General features: G+C 42.9%; 1 protein-coding gene across 3 annotated transcripts in view; it reads right to left on the minus strand.

Annotated features, from left to right (window-relative positions):
• Nucleotides 1–18,835, minus strand: part of COL18A1 (collagen type XVIII alpha 1 chain) — a 155,163-nt gene that overhangs the window by 36,551 nt on the left and 99,777 nt on the right. For all 3 annotated transcript variants that reach the window (XM_035124182.2, XM_035124164.2, XM_035124174.2), the window contains 3 exons: nt 13,564–13,647; nt 11,781–11,840; nt 1,236–1,374 (listed from right to left, as the gene is read on the minus strand). In XM_035124182.2, coding sequence (XP_034980073.1) covers nt 1,236–1,374; nt 11,781–11,840; nt 13,564–13,647 — 283 coding nt within the window. The remainder of the gene's footprint in view (nt 1–1,235; nt 1,375–11,780; nt 11,841–13,563; nt 13,648–18,835) is intronic.

Consider the following 18,835-nt stretch of genomic DNA (forward strand, 5'->3'; position numbering starts at 1 on the left):
AATCAAGGGGAAGGAACGATGTGGTAGGGTTGTGACAAAATTAAAAAATTATGGAACACTGTCTATTACAAAAAATTTTAAATGTTCAGACAAACTTTTGAGAAGAAACTTGAAGCCTTTCTTCTAGGCATTATGTCAATTGATATTTCAAATGATAAAAAAGGGTGTTCCTACATGCTACAACAGCAGCAAGAATGTTAATTGCTAGAATTGGAAGGGGGATAGGACATCAACAAAGGAAGAACAGCAAACTAAATTGTATGAGTATTTGGAATTAGCAAGAATGACAGAGGCAATTGGGAACCAACCAAACCAAAAATTCAAAAGCGAGTGGGAATGTGTAAAAGATTATCTGGGAAAACACTGCTCTCAAATAAAATCCTTGATACGTTTTGACTAAATTTTGCAAAGGAAAGATCAGATAGATAAGATATATTATGTATTAGAAAGGCAATAAGGAAAAACAACAGAAAAAAGACAGAAGCCGCACTGAGGCGGTGGGAAGTCACTTGTGTAGAAATATTGTTATTGTTTGGTTTTTATATGTGTACAATATATGTAAAAGAGTGAATGGAATATGTATATGACTAACCAATTTAAAACTCAATAAAAAGCAATTTATTTATTTTTAAAAGGGAGGCTTCATTGGCATTCTCTCTGCTGTAGTTCAAAACCTGTTTCCTCATAGCTACCCAACTGAAATTGCACGCTTGCATACCAATGAACTGCATGCTGATTCAGTTGACAAACATGCCCCAGCCCATGTTTCAAGGGGCATTGAAGTGTTTGTTTGTTGCTTTTTTAAAAAAAGGGAATTGCAGAACTGTTCCACGGATGGGAAGGTGGCAAGTCGTGACCTTACAGGTGCCAGGCAATCTGTGTCATCCATAGCCATTTCCATTAACATGAAAGTGGTTTGTTTATCAGTGCCCACTGCTAGAGAAGAAAGGAATGTTTAGATTGTATGCAGTAAGGATGCTTTCAAAATCAGCTCTGCTTTTGCATTTAAAAAAGATACCTCTGTGTTCACTCCCGAGGCCTACATTTCTACTTGCTCTGAGCAAGCACTACAAACCATTTTTCCCTGCCCAAAGCTTGACATGAGGAATGTGTGACATTCAAGGTTTTTCTTTTCCACTCATTTCTGTTCAGCACTATCAAGAAAGCTTGAATAGTCAGAACTACAATGGTTTTTTAAGGGACTGTCCCCAGCCATATAGAAAAACTAGACTTACCTCCTGAAGACAATGGGGGGCCTTCTTCTAGTTTGGTTAATTCAGTTTGCAAGTGGAGTTTCTCTTCTGGCTGGCTGGGCTTTTTCGCAATTGGGGGAGAAGTGACAGGTGGTGGTTCTGGCAGACTTGAGAGCGATACCTGGGCCAAGGGAGCAGGACTGAAGTAAACAATCACTTGTTCTGTCATAGGCAACCTAAGGCAAACTCTTTGCTCCTGCAAGCCTAATAACGGGGAGCACTTGCACTGTTGATCTTGTGCTATAAATATTTCACCTCAAAATATCATGGAAAATTTGAACTGCTTAAAAAAAGGAATAAAAGGGAAACTCTAAAGTTAACGACTTAACGACTGCAATGGGTCTTGCTTTTTCCTGCAAGACCAATTGCAGTTGTCGTTAACAGTCGTCAACAGGTTTACCACTCCTATCAGCCAATCACCCATTCCCACCACCCTTCTGAGTAATACCCCTCCCCACCCTCTGACTATACATAAGGGTCTGGTGACTTCTGTTTCAGTGTACCTGAAGAAGTGTGCATGCACACAAAAGCTCATACCAATGACAAACTTAGTTGGTCTCTAAGGTGCTACTGGAAGGAATTTATTTTTTTTGGTTTCGACTACGTCAGACCAACACGGCTACCTACCTGTAACTAGATATTTCACAGACATTGATCATGGATATATTATTTACTGGTATGGAAAATAAATAAAATAAGCAAATAAATGTACTTTCAGGACATCTGGTTTTATCTCCACAGTTACTATATTTGCAGTCTGATCCTATGTATGTTTACTCAAAAGCAAGTCCTACTAAACTGAATGAGGCTTCCTACAGAGATGGGAAGAAAGCAGCCTTAAAACAAAAGACAGTACAGTTTTGAAAAGTTCAGTGTTGTTATGAAGTTTGCAAATGTAAGTTTGATATAATCCAAATATTCATTACACACATACTTCTTCTGCCCCCACAAAGGTTTCAAAATTTCCAGAAACTTTGTACAGTACTGTATTTGCCTAGAAAAGAGAGATCAGATCGTCTGCTATTACACCTCTAGGCCAGTGGGTGGCACGGTTGTTCCACATCCAAATGCATGAGAAAAGTGAAGACTGCCAGGAAATCTCTTGGAGCCAGTCATGTGTCTAGCATCTTTTGTCCTAGTTTACATCATTAGATAGAAACTAGAACTGTCCCCTGTATGCATGAAACACTTGCACACTACTGTTTGCCAGTGTGGTGTGGTGTTTAAGAGTGTTCCGGGTTCAAAATCCTAATGCTGCTCAGCTACGGAGCTCATTTGGGTGATTTTGGACCAGTCACTCTCTTGCACCCTAATGCACCTCACAGGGTTAGTGCAATTTGTTACAAAGTGACCTTTGTTAAGGTGCTTCGAAGTGGAGCTCTGAGGGCTAAACCACAGTTCCTTGTGCATAATTGCTTTTATTGGAAGCTATACTCTCTACCCTCAGGAATATCAGCAGCTCCTTCTTTTGTACAAAAACTGGGTGACCAACAATTAAGGGAAGAGTTAAAATATATTTTGAAAAATATACTTATTTAGCATTTTTCCTGCTAAAATGCTATGGAATTGGGTAAAAACCAACTCTGGGAAGCAGCTTGTCAATATGTTTTAGACTATTCTTATTTTCCAGAACTGAGCTCTGCATTGACCTTGAATAAGTGTCAACTAAGGGATTGGCTCTTCTGGATAGACTCCAGAAGGGACCTGCAACTAATCAGGAACACCCAATCTTACCCTTGGTATCTACTCCTGAGAACAGAGAATTTCAGAGCTAGCAATCTGATCAAACTATCACCAGTTTCTCTAAGAAATGTCTTTACTGAACTGCATTTCCAAGTGATACCCGCTGCAGTTTTGGATGGCCACTATAACAATGTCCCATACACAGAATTTGCATTTCCGGTCATCCTCAGGTGGAAAGCATCACTCATTATCCATTAGCCTGACCCAAGAGATCACTTTCTGAAATCTCTTTTTTTTTCTTCATAAGTAAGCAGGTACACTCTGTTATAAATGGTTTGCTTTCTTTTGAGTGACAGTAATAGCTTTGTAACATGCAGAGCAGCCATCTATGCAATGACTGCAAAAAAGATCAGGAAAAGAGAATTAAATAAAATCACTATGTTGTTTCGGTGATTCAGAGGTTTAAGCTAGATTTAAGCTTGTTGGTGTCTCTGGCATCTCCTCTTTCTCATGGATGTTGTCTTAGAATATTATGGATGGATGTTCTGTTTTATTTTATTAATACTATTGCTATATGCTTGTCATGGCCTTTTGCAAGAACAATAAACTTATGAATGAACGAAACTACAGTTCTCAGCATTCTTTTGGGGAAGGGAATGTGCTTTAAAGGGTCAGTGTGTACACAGCCTAAGGTACCAGGAGTACTGGGAGAGGGGTGTGTGTATGTGGATAAATAGTTAAAATGTGAGTAAAATAAATAGCACCCCTTGCATATGTTTGTGCACACATGTGCATGCATACATTACCTCTTCCTTCAGTGTAATGTATGGTGATGAGTCTTCACGTAAAAGCTACTGAACATTTCTGTGACATTGCTTTCAGTACTGCAAGTTCTAAACATCCCTGCTCCAGAGACCCCTTTTAAGAGACATCATGACTACAGGTTGTAGCAGGCTAACATCCACAAGAACTACCAACAAATAAGCATCCTTATACACAGGTTGAATACAGGAGGAGGCATTAAGCAACACTCTGCCTGAACGGTTAATCCTGGGTCCTGCAACATTTGGGGCCAAATTCGCAGAGGACAGAAAATTCTAAGGACAGAGTTGCTAAGTTCATTGCTAAATTAAGAGCACATTCTGGGCTGTTGTGCGCATGAGTGTCCTGCCTTACATTTCCATTCATTATTAAGTTTGTTCAGAACTGATCCAAGCGCAGTGGCTTCCAAGGACTAAATCTGCAATGTATAGAATCAATTTAAAAATTAAGTTATCATGAGTGTTGATTGAGTGACAGGTGCATGGCTGCATTTATTCCAGCAAAATTAAAGATGCTCATGAAAGAACATTATCCCTGATTTAAGCCCTTGTGTTTATTGATTTAACACTTCAGTCATGTTGGTCCAGGGTTTTATATGCCGAGTAGAATCCAGGCTGGCTTCACAAAGTGTAAAAATATACTTTGAAAAAATAAACTTTGGGAAGGCCATTCTATGCAATGAAGTGATTGTTTTTGCAACTTGATCTTTCATTAGTTCTGGCTGGGAGGATGGCTCTTATCTCAAAGCCAGGGAGAGATTTCTGGTAATCCCATGAGAAAAGGAAGGAAAGGAAAACTCTCAAGTTATCTAATTTTTGCAGGAAAACACACAAAGCAGCTGAGAAATGAATAGGCTCCAAACACCATCCATCAGCTACCCTGTGGACATACTAGTGGTGATTTTAAAATGTATCTTTTTACAAAGAGCTGCATGAACAAGGAAGTGACACTTCATTTCTGGGGAAGCTGTTACCCATCTTTGGTAAGGTACTTGGATCAACATTAACAAGGAAGAGTGGCAAATTCAAAGCATGTGTTGTCAATGTGTGGCAAGAAACAGTATGCTGCTGCAGAGGCTACCATCTGGGAGGAAAACATTAGGGATCTCACAGAGTGCTGTAAAACATCCCTATGTTTGATGTGTGAATAGAATACAGACTCAACAAATTAGACATACAGGGTATTTCAAAAAGACCTCAATCCCTGGAGTTGATGTCAAACATGGACATATTTTGCAGAAGAAAATTAGTGTGTAAAATTTGCTACATAGCAACAGGAATGCGGGGGGCAACGAAGAGAGGATTGCATTGCTTTAAATCTATACTTCTTAAATGGAAATTTTAAAACAGCAGGAACTAGACATTAAAGGTCATCTGTGTCAATAATGCAAGGTTTAAAACTGAACGGAAAAAGTATAATGGTGCACTCATCCATTTCCCAGCTATAGGGTTTTAGGACGCTGCAGAAGAGCTCCCAATTCCACCAGAAGCAGGAAACTGCTGCCTCTTGCCAAAAACACTGCTGCCAAAATGGTAACAAGTATCGCAGAAAGGTGTAGCTGCCCATCAGCAGAATTCCTACCATGGATCCCCCAGAGTGAGGTAGAGTGGTAGGTGAGGGGCACAGCTACACCAGATCTTGACTAACCCGTCTCAGTCCAAGGATCCAGGCAGAAATGCCAGAAATCAATGTCAGGACAGAGCCTGGCATAAGTAATTCCTTTTTCATTGACTCAAATGGGAACCATCTCATTTTGTCTCACCTGCCCCTCCCTGCCTTACCTTGGAATGGCTTCGGCACTGTAAATGGACCAAGGCAGAGCTCAGGACCTCTAGATTCTAAGCCATGCAACAGTTCAGTAAATTATTTTAAAGTGTTAGTGATGCAAACAATACACTGATTAAGGAGCTAAGATCAAGGGGTTTGTGCAGTCTTGCTACAAAGCAATAAAGCTTGTTGCTACAGAGAAGGAAGAAAATCATATTTTTTATAAAAGATGCAGTAAAGATGCTTTGTTGTTATTGCAGATTGTGACCAAACATACGAGGTTCAGGAAGAGCAATTTTCTTCCAAATGCAAATAATTTTTGCTCACATCTATATGTGTGTGTTTTTTTTGTGGAGAGAAAAAACACAGATTCTCGTCGTCAGTCCAGAAAGGCAAGGTTTGTGGGTCTGGTGGAAAAGGCTACTGGACTGCACTTAAATTGCCCATGTTTCCACATTTGCCTGTATCTCATCATCCAAAATGTTGCATTGGTGTGCCAGGAGCAAACACCCAACAATCTGCTCACATACACATTATTGCTGGACTAGCTTTTAGGGGGTGGGAGGGAAGCGGCATTAACCATGATGTGGGTAATCAGATGTGGGCGAGACAAAGAGGAAATCTGAAGAAGTAGAAAGTTAGCAGTCTAGAATTATGTGACGCACCACTGAAAACAGTCAGCAGCATGCCTGGTATGCTGTGCCTAGCCAAATGCTTGGATGGTGCCAAAAACCCAACAGCAGCGATCCTCCATTAGTAGGAAATGAGGAGTCCAGCTTGACCAGCTGCCTCAAAACATTATTGCCCTGGAAAAACCTCATATCCTTAATGATACAGATGTCTAAGCTTGGACACATTATTTGGATTAGCACAAAGGGGCAAGTTTCCAGGCTGCACTGCACATCTGGTGGAAAGAGGATAACTAGCAGATCATCTCTGGACTCTTGAAATCTTCCTTCGGGTAACTGAAATGTACAATGCCTGAAGCTGTGTTTTTAGAGTATAGAGAAACAAACGCATGGGCATACCATATGTACACTATATACACGGTGATAACACCAACTTGCAGCTCTCTTTGGTAGTTGAGAAACTTGCCAGCTTCGTTCATATCCTGGCAATTGCTAACTGTTATTGCAATGTGTTGCACATGGGGAGTATTCGAAGACTCTTCAGAAGTTGTTGCCAGTAAAAATGCCATCACCGGCATTGTGGCCAAACTTAGAATTTGGCTGAATTTAGAGAAGTGGGTGACACTGATCACTTTTTTTCAAAACTGGCAACTTGTTTGCTTTCAAGCAAGATTCTGGACATTAGTTATCACTTATTAAAGCCTGCTGTGCACACTTCCTCCCCACTCCATGCCTTCGGAGACTAGCCCTTCTTGATCCAGAACTAAATACAGGGATCCAAGAACTTCCAGAAGCTATCCAGAAGACAACAACAGTCTCATTCATTATGTAGTAGAAAATAAAACTCAAAGAGGGCTGGATTTAACTAACAGGTTAAATGCAAGGACTTGTACTAGTACAATGGGGTTTCTCCCTTCTCCTCCCCGTGTACTCCCATGGCCCCCCCAACAAACTGCCTCAAGGGTAATTGGGAGAACCTCCAGAACAACATGGAGTGGGGAGGAATGATCCATCAGGGAAGCAGAAATAAGGCTTCAGGGCAGGTTACAGCAATTTCAAATTCAGTATTAAAATAAATTTAAACAAATTGAAGTCACAGAAAGAGGGAATGTCACTCTAATCCCATTCTATCTTTTCTTCCACTGCCACCCAACTTTTCTCAGATGGGCAGGTATTAATAATAAAATATTTTATTTTTTAATTACTACTACTACTACTACTACTACTTTCATTCCAATTATTAATGCTAACAAACAATAGTAAGGTCCCAAACCATGGCCCCTTCCTAACCCTGCTTTGCCCATCCCTTGCAGATTCTAACTTCTCTGGACAGGAGCTACATCACTTTTCTTTTCCATAAAATGCTCAGCATACTGCTGTTGCTAGGTAAAATGCAAAGCAGCAGCAGGAAAACAAATTAGAGCATTACAAATGTTCTAATTACACAGTACGTAGATCATTATCTTAAAAATGAAATAGCACCCTGGGTAGAGATCCCTTTCCTTGTTGAAATGACCCTTGTGTTAAGGCAAGAAGTTATAGCATGAACTTACTTGCATGAGCAGAACGTGTGGGACAGTAAGAGGTGCAGATATGCACCAGAAAAAGTTTGGTTGGCATGTGCTGACTTTCCCAAGTTTTCCATTTATGACCACCCTGACCTCGTCAACTTAATACTACATAAAGAATCTCACCCTTCGCTGCTCAAAGGAAAAGCAACACTTATTTACCAGGTTCCTTGTAGCTCTTACATATTTTCTACTTACAGCAGTACAGTTGTGCTTTAGAGGCAATTAGAAATCCAGCCAAGCTTCAGGTTTCTGCTAACTCAGCACAAGGTTAGCTGAAGGTGGAGGGGGGTCCCTGCCATTGTGCTAGCTTTCTTTCCCCAAATATACACTTCCTAAGGGGAGTAATAGGGACCCAGGTGGCGCTGTGGTTAAACCACTGAGCCTAGGGCTTGCTGATCAGAAGGTCAGCGGTTCGAATCCCTGTGACGGGGTGAGCTCCCGTTGATTGGTCCCAGCTCCTGCCAACCTAGCAGTTCGAAAGCACGTCAAAATGCAAGTAGATAAATAGGAACCGCTACAGCGGGAAGGTAAACGGCGTTTCCATGTGCTGCTCTGGTTTGCCAGAAGCGCCTTTGTCATGCTGGCCACATGACCTGGAAGCTATACGCCGGCTCCCTCAGCCAATAATGCGAGATGAGCGCGCAACCCCAGAGTCGGTCACGACTGGACCTAATGGTCAGGGGTCCCTTTACCTTTACCTTAAGGGGAGTAATATACACTTCCTAAGGGGAGTAAGGGAGTTCCCACAAAAAAAACCCACACCTTTTAAACTTCCGAATCTGGATTGTTACGATGTGTGTCTTTGACATTCAATAAGCAAATGTAGCAAATACAAAAGCCAATTCGGTTGTTACCCAGCCACACGTTTCCTAAAGTCTACACCTCTTTGCCCTCTTTTAAAATTGGTCTGGGGATGGGTATTCCCACTCATGATTTTTGCCTAAAATTTTACTTGGGGAGAGCCCCGTGAAACCCCATGCTTTCCCATTCATTATTCCTGGAATCAATAGTTTGCTTTTCATGTTGTTTCCACCTTCAGCTCCACCCACCCATGGCAGAGTCAGAAAATCAGAGAAACTGAGAATCAGAAAACCGGATAATCAGGCAATCATTTGGCATCCACAAAAGGAGCAAGGACCCAATACATATTACTAAAGAGAGAAAATAAATCTGTTATTGGAAGCATCACAATCAATCAATCAAAACAAACAAGGAGAACATGCACATGTTTTGCACATATATTGTTTGATCGCAACTTTATATATGAGCACTAAACAAGGAAAAGTAAAATAAAAAATTAAGTATGCACAGAAAACCAGAAGCGTGCTGCTCAAAGCTATAGAGACAATTGGAAAAAATTATCCTACAGGGGCAGGGGCAGAAAGAAGGAAAGGAGGTGGAAGCAGATCACCCCAACACAATTCCCAGGCTTAGAAGAGGGTTTTCTGTGGATTGACGTTTGTTCCAATACAGCAGTAAATAGTGGGTTTTCTCGGGGAAAGTGGAGGGACAAAAAAAGAGAGCAAAATATCTCTCTTGAATCCATGATAATAGATTGATACAAAATACTAGAAATCACAGGACAAACAGAAGTGTGGATGGACCCTAAGTGTCATGAACTGGCAGAACGATGGGGAGGAGGAAGAGGATCCTGACAAGGGGTGTAGCTGGGACTGGGACAAATCAGGGCAAGCTGGGGATGGGGAAGGACAAGTTGGTACTCACGGGGTGATGGAGGATGGCAAGGAGGTGGGGGTCAGTGCACAGGAACCAGAGCAGCAGGACCCCTCACCAGAGCCAGAGGGGCCCCCGTTTCCATGATCATGGCAGGCTCAGAAGCATAGGGAGCAGGGGGAAAGATGATCTTGGAGGCTGAGGCAGGCAAGGGCCCACAGCCCAGCTGTGGCCAGGTGAGACTCGCTAGGTCTGGGAGAAGGTGTGTGATTCCTCAGCTGGAGCAGGTGAGGGTCATGTGACTCGTTAAGCCCAGATGCTGCCATCAACATGAAGAGTATAAAAGGGCAACAAAGCCCAGGTGCTGTATCTGCCCAACTGCCCATGTTGATGGACCTTGACTTGGATGCCCCTGGACCTCTCACGGGACTGTGCTTGCGAGGGGCTGACCTGCAGATGCCCTGATCCCTGGATCAGCTGCAGAGGCAGGAGCCTAGTCTGACTGAACTTGGGCCTTGTTGGCTTGCCAAAGTTGCATGCTAGCATCTGCTGTGGGATGGTGCCCTCCAGCAGGACATGCCGCCAGGTACCCTGTGGTTCAGGGCACTAAGAAAGATATCGGCTTAGAAAAGGGTTTCTCTTTCTCAAGTTGATAATAAGTAAAAGATGCCAGCTTTGCTTTTCAAGTTCTATTGCACCTTTCAGAGCATAACGTTTTTTCTTATCATTTTTACCTCTTCTGCTGCATGAACTAAACTGAAAGATAGCAAAGTGCCATGTACTGTGGGACTGGACAGAAGAGCAGAAGAAGTCAACTAGATGCCTACTGGCCAATTAGATGACTATGGGAAGCCCCAAAGTGGCACTCTCCCCACTTGCAATTCCCGGAAACAGGTGTTCACAGGCATATTGCCTCTGATGGTAACCTTAATCATCTCACACATCCTCGCTTTTTATCTTCTTCAGTTTATACTGATGCCACACACTGCACAGCCGTAGGTTCTAACCACAAGATGACAGACAAAATGGATAACTTTCTGCTGTCATCGCACCTACCGTGTTTCCCCTTTTTTAAGACGTAGTCATTATATAAGCCATAGCAGGATTTCTAAGCAATTGCGCGATACAAGCCATACCCCGAAAATAAGACATACTGATAGACCCTTCACCCACTAGCAATAACCCCCCTCCCGCCAGCCAACTCCCCCCTTAAAAATCTCTCCCCATTTTGCTGTCGCTCCACAGACACGTATTTCCTTTAAAAGCTTGTAAAAATGCACCGAACATCCGTAGCTGCTGGCTGCCGAAGCCTTGTGATTTCCCTTCCCCGTTTCTGAGAGCATTTTTTTAAATAAAAAGATCCAAAAATAATTTTTTTAGCCAAGCTGTGTAAGCTCTACTTGGTGAAGGGGAGAAAAGTGGGGTGGGGAGGAGATGAAGGCACGAGGAAGAAAAGAGGGGCCATTGAAGAATGCAAAGGCTGTTTTCCCTTTTAGGGAGAGACCTCCGTGTGCGCGTCTGTCTCTCTCCCCCCCCCCTGCGTCTGTCTGTCTGTCTGTCTCTCTCTCTCTCTCTCTCTCTCTCTCTCTCTCACACACACACACACACACAGCCCACCTCTCGCTTCCCCCCACCTTTCCCTAAATTCCCTTCCATTCAATGCACGTCCCGTGTCTGATTGTTGTCTCATTGCTTTTACCGGGCATAAAGCAGCCTTTTAAAAATCCTGCTGCAGTTTTCTTTCTACCTTATGCTGCTTGGTTGTCTGTGGAGCTGCCCCTTTAAGGATTTGTAAGTAGTCTGGATCGCAGTCCTTGCCTTGGGGACTTTTTTTTAGGGCCGGGGAGAGAGGGCTGCACCAGGGACGCACACACCTCCCTTCCCTCAGACTCGTAATAAAAATACCAGTAAGACATCCCACCAAAAATAAGCCACCCTGTGGTTTTTTGAGGAAAAAAAGTAATAAGACGGTGTCTTAAAAAGGGGGAAACACGGTAGAAGTGGTTCTTCTTTGCTACACTACACATCTTTTGCATTTCCCTGCTGGAAATGCAGTAAGACTGACACAAGTAGTTCATAAGGACCACTTTCCTTCCTCTGCCTCCAGCAGCTCCATACTTGTGGCAAATGAGTCCTCCGACTCGCTCACCACAAGCAGATGCTACTACTTTGAGGAACATTATCAATTTCCTTGGTGTGGGTTTGAGTGGTGTCATGCAACGAGACCACCCATTTGTCACAACCAGAGCAAAAAAGTGAATAATAATAGCCGCCCCATATGCATCAACCCTAACAGCAAGGATAACTCAAACAAGGATTTTAGAAAGCATGGAAAGTTAAGGCAAGGCAGAGCAACATCAGGAACACAGACTAGAACTCACCCTTTCCTTTTCTGACAGCTGCGGCCTTTCTTCAGCTCCACTTCCACCATCTCCAGATATCTAAAGAGGTTTTTGTTTAAATGAAAGATAAAGGTAAGCAGAGGATGCAGATGCAAATGAAGGATGGTTGCACTAACTTGATTAAAGCATTCAATATAGTCAATTGTTTCTGGGGGGGGGGGACCTTTTAAATGCAAAAGCCGGGCTATGACCATAGCAACAGAAGTTTGGTGTAAAAATATATCAACATGCCTCCACCATATGCAGAAAACTAATCCTCAAGGCACACTCAGCTGTTGTGAAGTGGTGTCTTCTCTCAACATTTATGGAACCCTTTTCTTCTTAAAAGCTTACCTCTTCTCTTAAGTGGGCAAGGAGGATCTCTGCTATAGGCTTCTATCCCTGCCAACCAGGTTAAATCAACAGTGGCAGGTGACAGAGCTTTTTAACTACTCTCTTCCTATGGCTCACCCTCCTGCAGGAACCCATTGGCACCAGGTGTTTCTGGGCTTCTGAAGGCAAACGAAGATGGTTTTTTCAAGGCATTTAACCAAATGGTTTCCTAATTTGCTTGGGATTTATGATAAAATATCTTAGTGGCAGATACAGTCAAACTTGTAAACAGCCTCTGTTTTAAAGAAAAAGTGGCATAGAAATTCATTGCATAAACAAACACCACTGCAGTCTTGCTCTTTGTTGACTTTAAGATGAGAAATATTTTAACTGGCCAATGGAAATACTATCAAGTGAGGACCTGGAAACCAAATAGTTTAATCCAGTGAGCACACTACTTTCTATGGTCTAATAAGACAGTAGAGGAAATTTTCAAAAGGGTCCCCAACCTCTCAAAAGCACAAGTCTTCTGATTTTGCAATGACTTCCTGGGATTTGTGAATCAAGTCCCAAGAGGTTCCTCTTCACATTAAGGGATTTCTATACATTATTCTGGGATAACAACTCCTTAATTTACTTCATCCTTCTCCTTCCCTGAAAGGAAGGCGGGTCGTTTTGACTACGAGGGAGGCACATATACAGTGATAGCTTGGTTTACGAACTTAATCCGTGTTCCGGAAGTCGATTCTTAAACCAAAGCATTCTTAAACCAAGGCGTGCTTTCCCATGGCAGCGGGAGTCTCAATTTACAAACGGAACACACTCAACAGGAAGCAGAACATGTTCTGCTTCCAAGGCAAAGTTCACAAACTAAAACACCTGCTTCCGGGTTTGCAGCATTCTTAATCCAAGTTGTTCATAAACTAAGCTGTTCTTAAACCAAAGTACCACTGTACCAGAAAGAATGCAAAAGGGAGAAACTAGTTCTCAAAATTGCCAATAATTAAGGCTTATTACAGCTCAGTGCATTTCAGAACAGAAGTTCCTTATTCAGGAGTTATTTTAAACTTCTGAATTCTATAAACTAACCAGACTTTCACAAATCCTACGGTCTGGCTAAAGAGGTATGCCTTCAGAAAATACTGATCCAGACTGATTATTGATCTGCCACAAGGAGAAGATTGAAAGTTTCCACTTCAAATTAACTGCAGTTTAGCAAGTTATCTGAATCCTAAACTGTGGTTTATCTCAACTATTTTTTGAGAAAACAAAAAGTTTCATAAGTAATAGTTTTGAATTTGGCTTGTTTCCACTAACCATAGTTAAGATTAACCACATCTTCTCATAGTGCTAAATTATGGTTTGGTAGCAGTATGTCTGAACCACCCCGATATACAACAGCTTTAATATGGTCAAATCCTGAGCCACTTACCATATCAGAATCACTTACCATATCAGAATCATCATCATCTTCCTCACACTGGACATCAGCTGCGTGAGGATCTCCTTTCACTTTCAATTCTGCAATTACACCCTACAAAACCAGAAACACAGGCATCATTACTTTTTTAGCTTCCATGAAGCAGAGAGCATCACTCCCAGTTGTGGGGGAGTACAGCCCTCAGGCCTGCACCCTAATGATTGATTACGTTTCCTACTTGATTGTAAGCCAAGAGTCATTTCCGACACAGATGCAGCTTACTCATATTTCCAATGGCAATGGCTCTATTTCACAGAGTCCCCCTGGCACAAGCTGCAATGGTTGTTGCATCACTTCTAATTAAAGCGAACTGTTCATTGATCTCTCATTGTAGACCAGAGATATCCCACCTATGCTGATCAAAACTTTAGCATCCAATGTAAATTATTTACGGCAGGAGAACAAAAAAACATGTGGGAAGGAGGTTGGCAAGCAATGTCCCTTGTGGTAGAGAGATGGACTTTATATGCCTTTCTGGTCTCTTCAAAATCTATGGTTCTTTCTGATAAGAAGGTTTTTGGGTGGTCAAGCACACAGATTCAGCATTCCCAGTACCCACAAGTCTCATATGAATTACTTCCCCCCCCCCGAATCTTTGCAGCCTGAGGAGCAAACCAGCAGCAAGATGTTTCATTTGGGGTGGTACAGTGTCTCTGTCTGTCTGTCTGTCTGTCTGTCTGTCTGTCTGTCTGTCTGTCTGTCTGACTGACTGTCTGTCTGTCTGTCTGTCTGTCACACACACACACACAGAGGCAGGGCTTTTTTTCAACTGGAACTCAGTTCTGGCACCTCTCAGGTGGGCATCATTGTCATTCTAAGAGAACGAGGGAGGGGTTCATTGTGAGTTCTGGCACCTCTTTTTCTAGAAAAATAGCACTGTATAACACAAAATTATTGCACTGCTTGGTATGACTCTCCTCCAGCATCTTCTCTGCCCCCCTCACTCCCACATACTTCATTTCCAGCATAGTGCTACACTAAAGCACCCATGGGGGTGACTGCCAAGTAGACATCGAAATGTCCAGATTGTCTTTAAGGAGGTAGTAAGTTTCTTTCATCCGAGCATTTAAGCATGGTTCATATATTTGAGGTAATACACATGGTAGGTCCTTGATTAAATCAGATGCAGTTAAAGTACCAGTTTGTCGCCGTCGTTTTTCTGCATAAAAGCAGTGCAACTACACAAAACATAAACGTTTTCAGCATCAACTTTTGCAGTACAAGATGAATTAATGAAATAACGTCTAGTGTGGCAACCCGATACCTGAATGCTACAATGTTCACACCTGCCTTACTTGCCTCAGATACATTCCAAAGGCTGTGTTTTGCAGTGCCAAACAAGAGCAGCTGTGGGCATGTAACAGCCTAACCACTTAGGTCCTAGGCACACATGCAGAGCTTAGGAGTTAAGAATGGACTAAAAGTCAGTTTCATTCCTTTATGGTCTAGTTTATAAAAGCAGTTTTAACAACTTTGTTCCATCATTTTTGACAGATTGAGAGTTCGGAAGGAAGGAAGGAAGGAAGGAAGGAAGGAAGGAAGGAAGGAAGGAAGGAAGGAATGTTTAGAGGAGAAATGTGAACATTTTCTGTTCCCACCACATACTGTTACAGTGAAGCTGATGCCCCCATTCACCCAGCTCACATTTGTCAGAATCCAAAGCGAACCTAAATATTTTAAATATGTGGGGAGACACTAGCTTTCCTCCTTAAACAAATATGTGACGTGTAGCCTAACTGATGCCCATAACTGAGTTTGAGATAAAGCTACGCTTCAAATCAGGCTGATGGGTACCACTAAGAAATACATTGCAGTGTGCCCACTGGTTCCTTGCTTGAGTTGAACCTTTGCTCTGCAGGCAAAGAGGTGATGACTTGTTCCCATGCAGCCCTAATATGTGATTCATATTTTGTGATTCATCAGACTGTTAGACAGACAAAGGGGTAGCTTTTAGGCAATGTCAGTTCTCCAGAGCCAAGGGGTGGGGTGAGGGATGCAGGCACTATAAAAAAAATATCATGTGTTAGATGAAATTTTACAGTGGATCCATTCCATCTGAGTTTACAATTTGGAAGGAAACTGAGAGCACAGCGTGACCATAAGCCAACAAGCTGCCCCTTAAATCTAACGGAACATTCCTGCTCCAGCCTGCCGACTGAGCCAATTTAATGGGAGTCACTGACAAAAGCCACAGAGGAGGACAAGATAAGTTTTTAACCAAAGTTCTATGTGTGCAGCTGCCCCTTCAAAGCTATTCTGCAGTAGACTCACAAAGGTTTTTTCATAGCACAGAGAGCATACAAACAGGAGTGATCTCCCTGCCATCTTCTTTCTTCTATGCTCGCAAAAGCCAAGCAACTCCCTCATTTGCAGGAAAACAGCCGGTCCCATAACTCAAAAGCATATTTCAGTAAACTGTTACAAATGCATGCACCCACACACATTCTCTGCTTTAATTTGAAGAAACTGCTCGTCACAAGTTGTGCAGATCACCTTTGCTTCCCTCAGCCTCTCTGGTGGCTACTGAAATTGCTTACATAGAGATGGCTTTCAACAAAAATTATGAACATTTAGGAATAGCTCAGATCAGCAGCTTCCATCCTAACTTCTGAGAATTGAAGCAAACCAACGCTTTTGGTGAACAGCAGATTGATCGGTCTTACATCAGCTAAGAACCAATGACACGCGTTCCTTTCTTTCCTGTTCACAAGCAGCAATGGTTTTAATGAGCCATGTGTGGTAAAAAATTAGTTGCAAAGAAATATTGCTAAAAGCTCCAGGTATCTCCACTACCAGTTCCCTACTGCCTCTTCACCAGTGATGGATCAAAAGACTTACAATGCTGAATCTTTCTATTCTCCTGACTTGATGGCTCTAGATGATGGATAGCCAAGGTGGTACCAATTTTGTGGTACAACAGTGTTTAATTTGGTCTCAGGAAACCTGCAAGCTCAGAGAGCCTTTAGAAAGAAGCAATCTTTGAAGACCCATTTCTGCAATGGCTCAATTCAAACAAACATCCAAAGTGTGATTTGGAGGATAAATTGAGGTATAAAGGTAAAGGTAAAGGGGTAAAGGGACCCCTGACCATTAGGTCCAGTCGTGACAGACTCTGGGGTTGCGCGCTCATCTCGCATTATTGGCCGAGGAAGCCGGCGTATAGCTTCCAGGTCATGTGGCCAGCATGACAAAGCCACTTCTGGAGAACCAGAGCAGCACACGGAAACACCGTTTACCTTCCCGCTGTAGCGGTTCCTATTTATCTACTTGCATTTTTTAACGTGCTTTCGAACTGCTAGGTTGGCAGGAGCTGGGACCGAGCAACGGGAGCTCACCCCGTCACAGGGATTCGAACCGCTGACCTTCTGATCAGCAAGCCCTAGGCTCAGTGGTTTAACCCACAGCGCCACCTGGGTCCCTGAGTTATAGTGGATGCCAATGTGGTCTAGGGGGTATTAGAGGAGGGGTGGCACCTCTGATGTCGTCTTTTTGGGGTAGTTTGTCCACCTTTGGTCCCCATCCTGCACCCAGTTCTCACCTGCAGCTCCTAGAAAATGTCAGCATGCAACAGCAGCCATACCCAGGAAGCGGATTCAACTGGATGGATAAACTACATGAGGGTAGCCGTGGGGTCTCAAACCCTTGGAAAGTTTGGGACTTCCACAGCATGCAAAGGCAGGCTGCAGCAAACTGAGTGGATGAGACCAATAGTGGGTCCAACAGTCATAGTATAGATTCTGATGTTGAATACAGTAGATGGGCAGAATTTAAGGAGGCAGTCAACCACTCCTCACACTTAATCATATTCATCATTGGTGAGCCAACAGCAGTGCTGCCTTTTCTTGATCATGTATGAAACAAGAACTATAAAGCACCAGCATTCTAAAAAGGTCTTACAATTCAAGACCGCCACTAACCCTTTCTCCTTGCCTTTTTGATAATTACCAATTTGACACAGCCATAACCATATCTGCCAAGTCTCCCGTTTTTCGCGGGGAATCCCCCGGATTTTAATCCGTTTCCCGCTGTTATCCCAAATAGAAAAAAAAAATCCCGTAATTCTCCCGATTTTCTACCTGCCAGGGAGGCTCCTTCTGCGCATGTCTGGACATGCGCAGAACCGATTTCGGGTGCCGCTCTGCCCATGTCTGGGCACCGGAAATCGGACAGAGCAGCACTGGAAGTCGCTTCTACGCATGTCGTGTAGAAGCGACTTCCAGTGCTGCTCTGCCCATGCGTAGAAGCGACTTCCGGTGCCGCGCCGCTGCTGATCCCAGATTTTTCAACGGGAGACTTGGCAGCTATGGCCATAACTCTGACCCCCCTTCCTTTCCCATACGTTTATTATGCTCCCCCCAGGTAGAAGTGAACATTTCTATGCACAGTGAGGTCTTCATCTGGGAGACTGCCAGGGCTCTATGTGGAGGATTTACCAACCGCATCTCACTGTAAACACAGCACACAATACATCATCACCTCATGCTCTTAGGGTAAGAGAGTAGAAACAGGAGGCAGGCAAGGACAGGTCAGAGGCTTCAAGTAGCTGCACGACCAAAAGTGGGGCGAACAGACAAACAAGGTGCTCTTATTCTTAACGAGAGAGCAGTTAAGGACAGGACAGCCTTCTGTGAGGAAATCAGCAAACAATTTATTGTGATCTCTCTAAAATCCTCCCACTGCTCATCATTCCAATCTTCATTTTGAGGGCGAAGAGAACAAGGAAGCTGCTGGTGGAAACAAGGTGCAGCTGCTATTATGGAGTAGGTGGGCCAGCTTTGGGTTTCTCATAATCTTTTGCAAGGGGAAAATATTCACAAGCCCCCTTTGCTTACCTTTTTGGTGTGCTATTCACTGTCTCCCTGAAACTGGTCCTTTCCTTGATATGTAGCATTGGCTAAAAAACAACCTCAAACATTCCATACCAGACACGCCATAATATTATAGGCAGCACAATGTTATCAAAGAGCACATCTCATTCAGTTCTGCATTGAAGGCAATTTTTCTTGACCTCACTTTTCAGTATGTTCGCCCTGCTTTGCAACTCCTATAAAAACTTGAAAGAAAGAAAGAAAGAAAGAAAGAAAGAAAGAAAGAAAGAAAGAAAGAAAGAAAGAAAGAAAGAGGGAGGTGCATTTCATGGGAGAATGGGGCTGAAAGTAGGTTTTTTGTGAAACATACGCTGCTGTTTCAAATCAGCACTAGGCCAAGGGCATTTTAAAATGTATGCCTAAGTCCAAGTTCC

Source organism: Zootoca vivipara, chromosome 1 (assembly GCF_963506605.1).
Source record: "Zootoca vivipara chromosome 1, rZooViv1.1, whole genome shotgun sequence".
In the NCBI taxonomy this organism is placed as follows: Eukaryota; Metazoa; Chordata; class Lepidosauria; order Squamata; family Lacertidae; genus Zootoca; species Zootoca vivipara.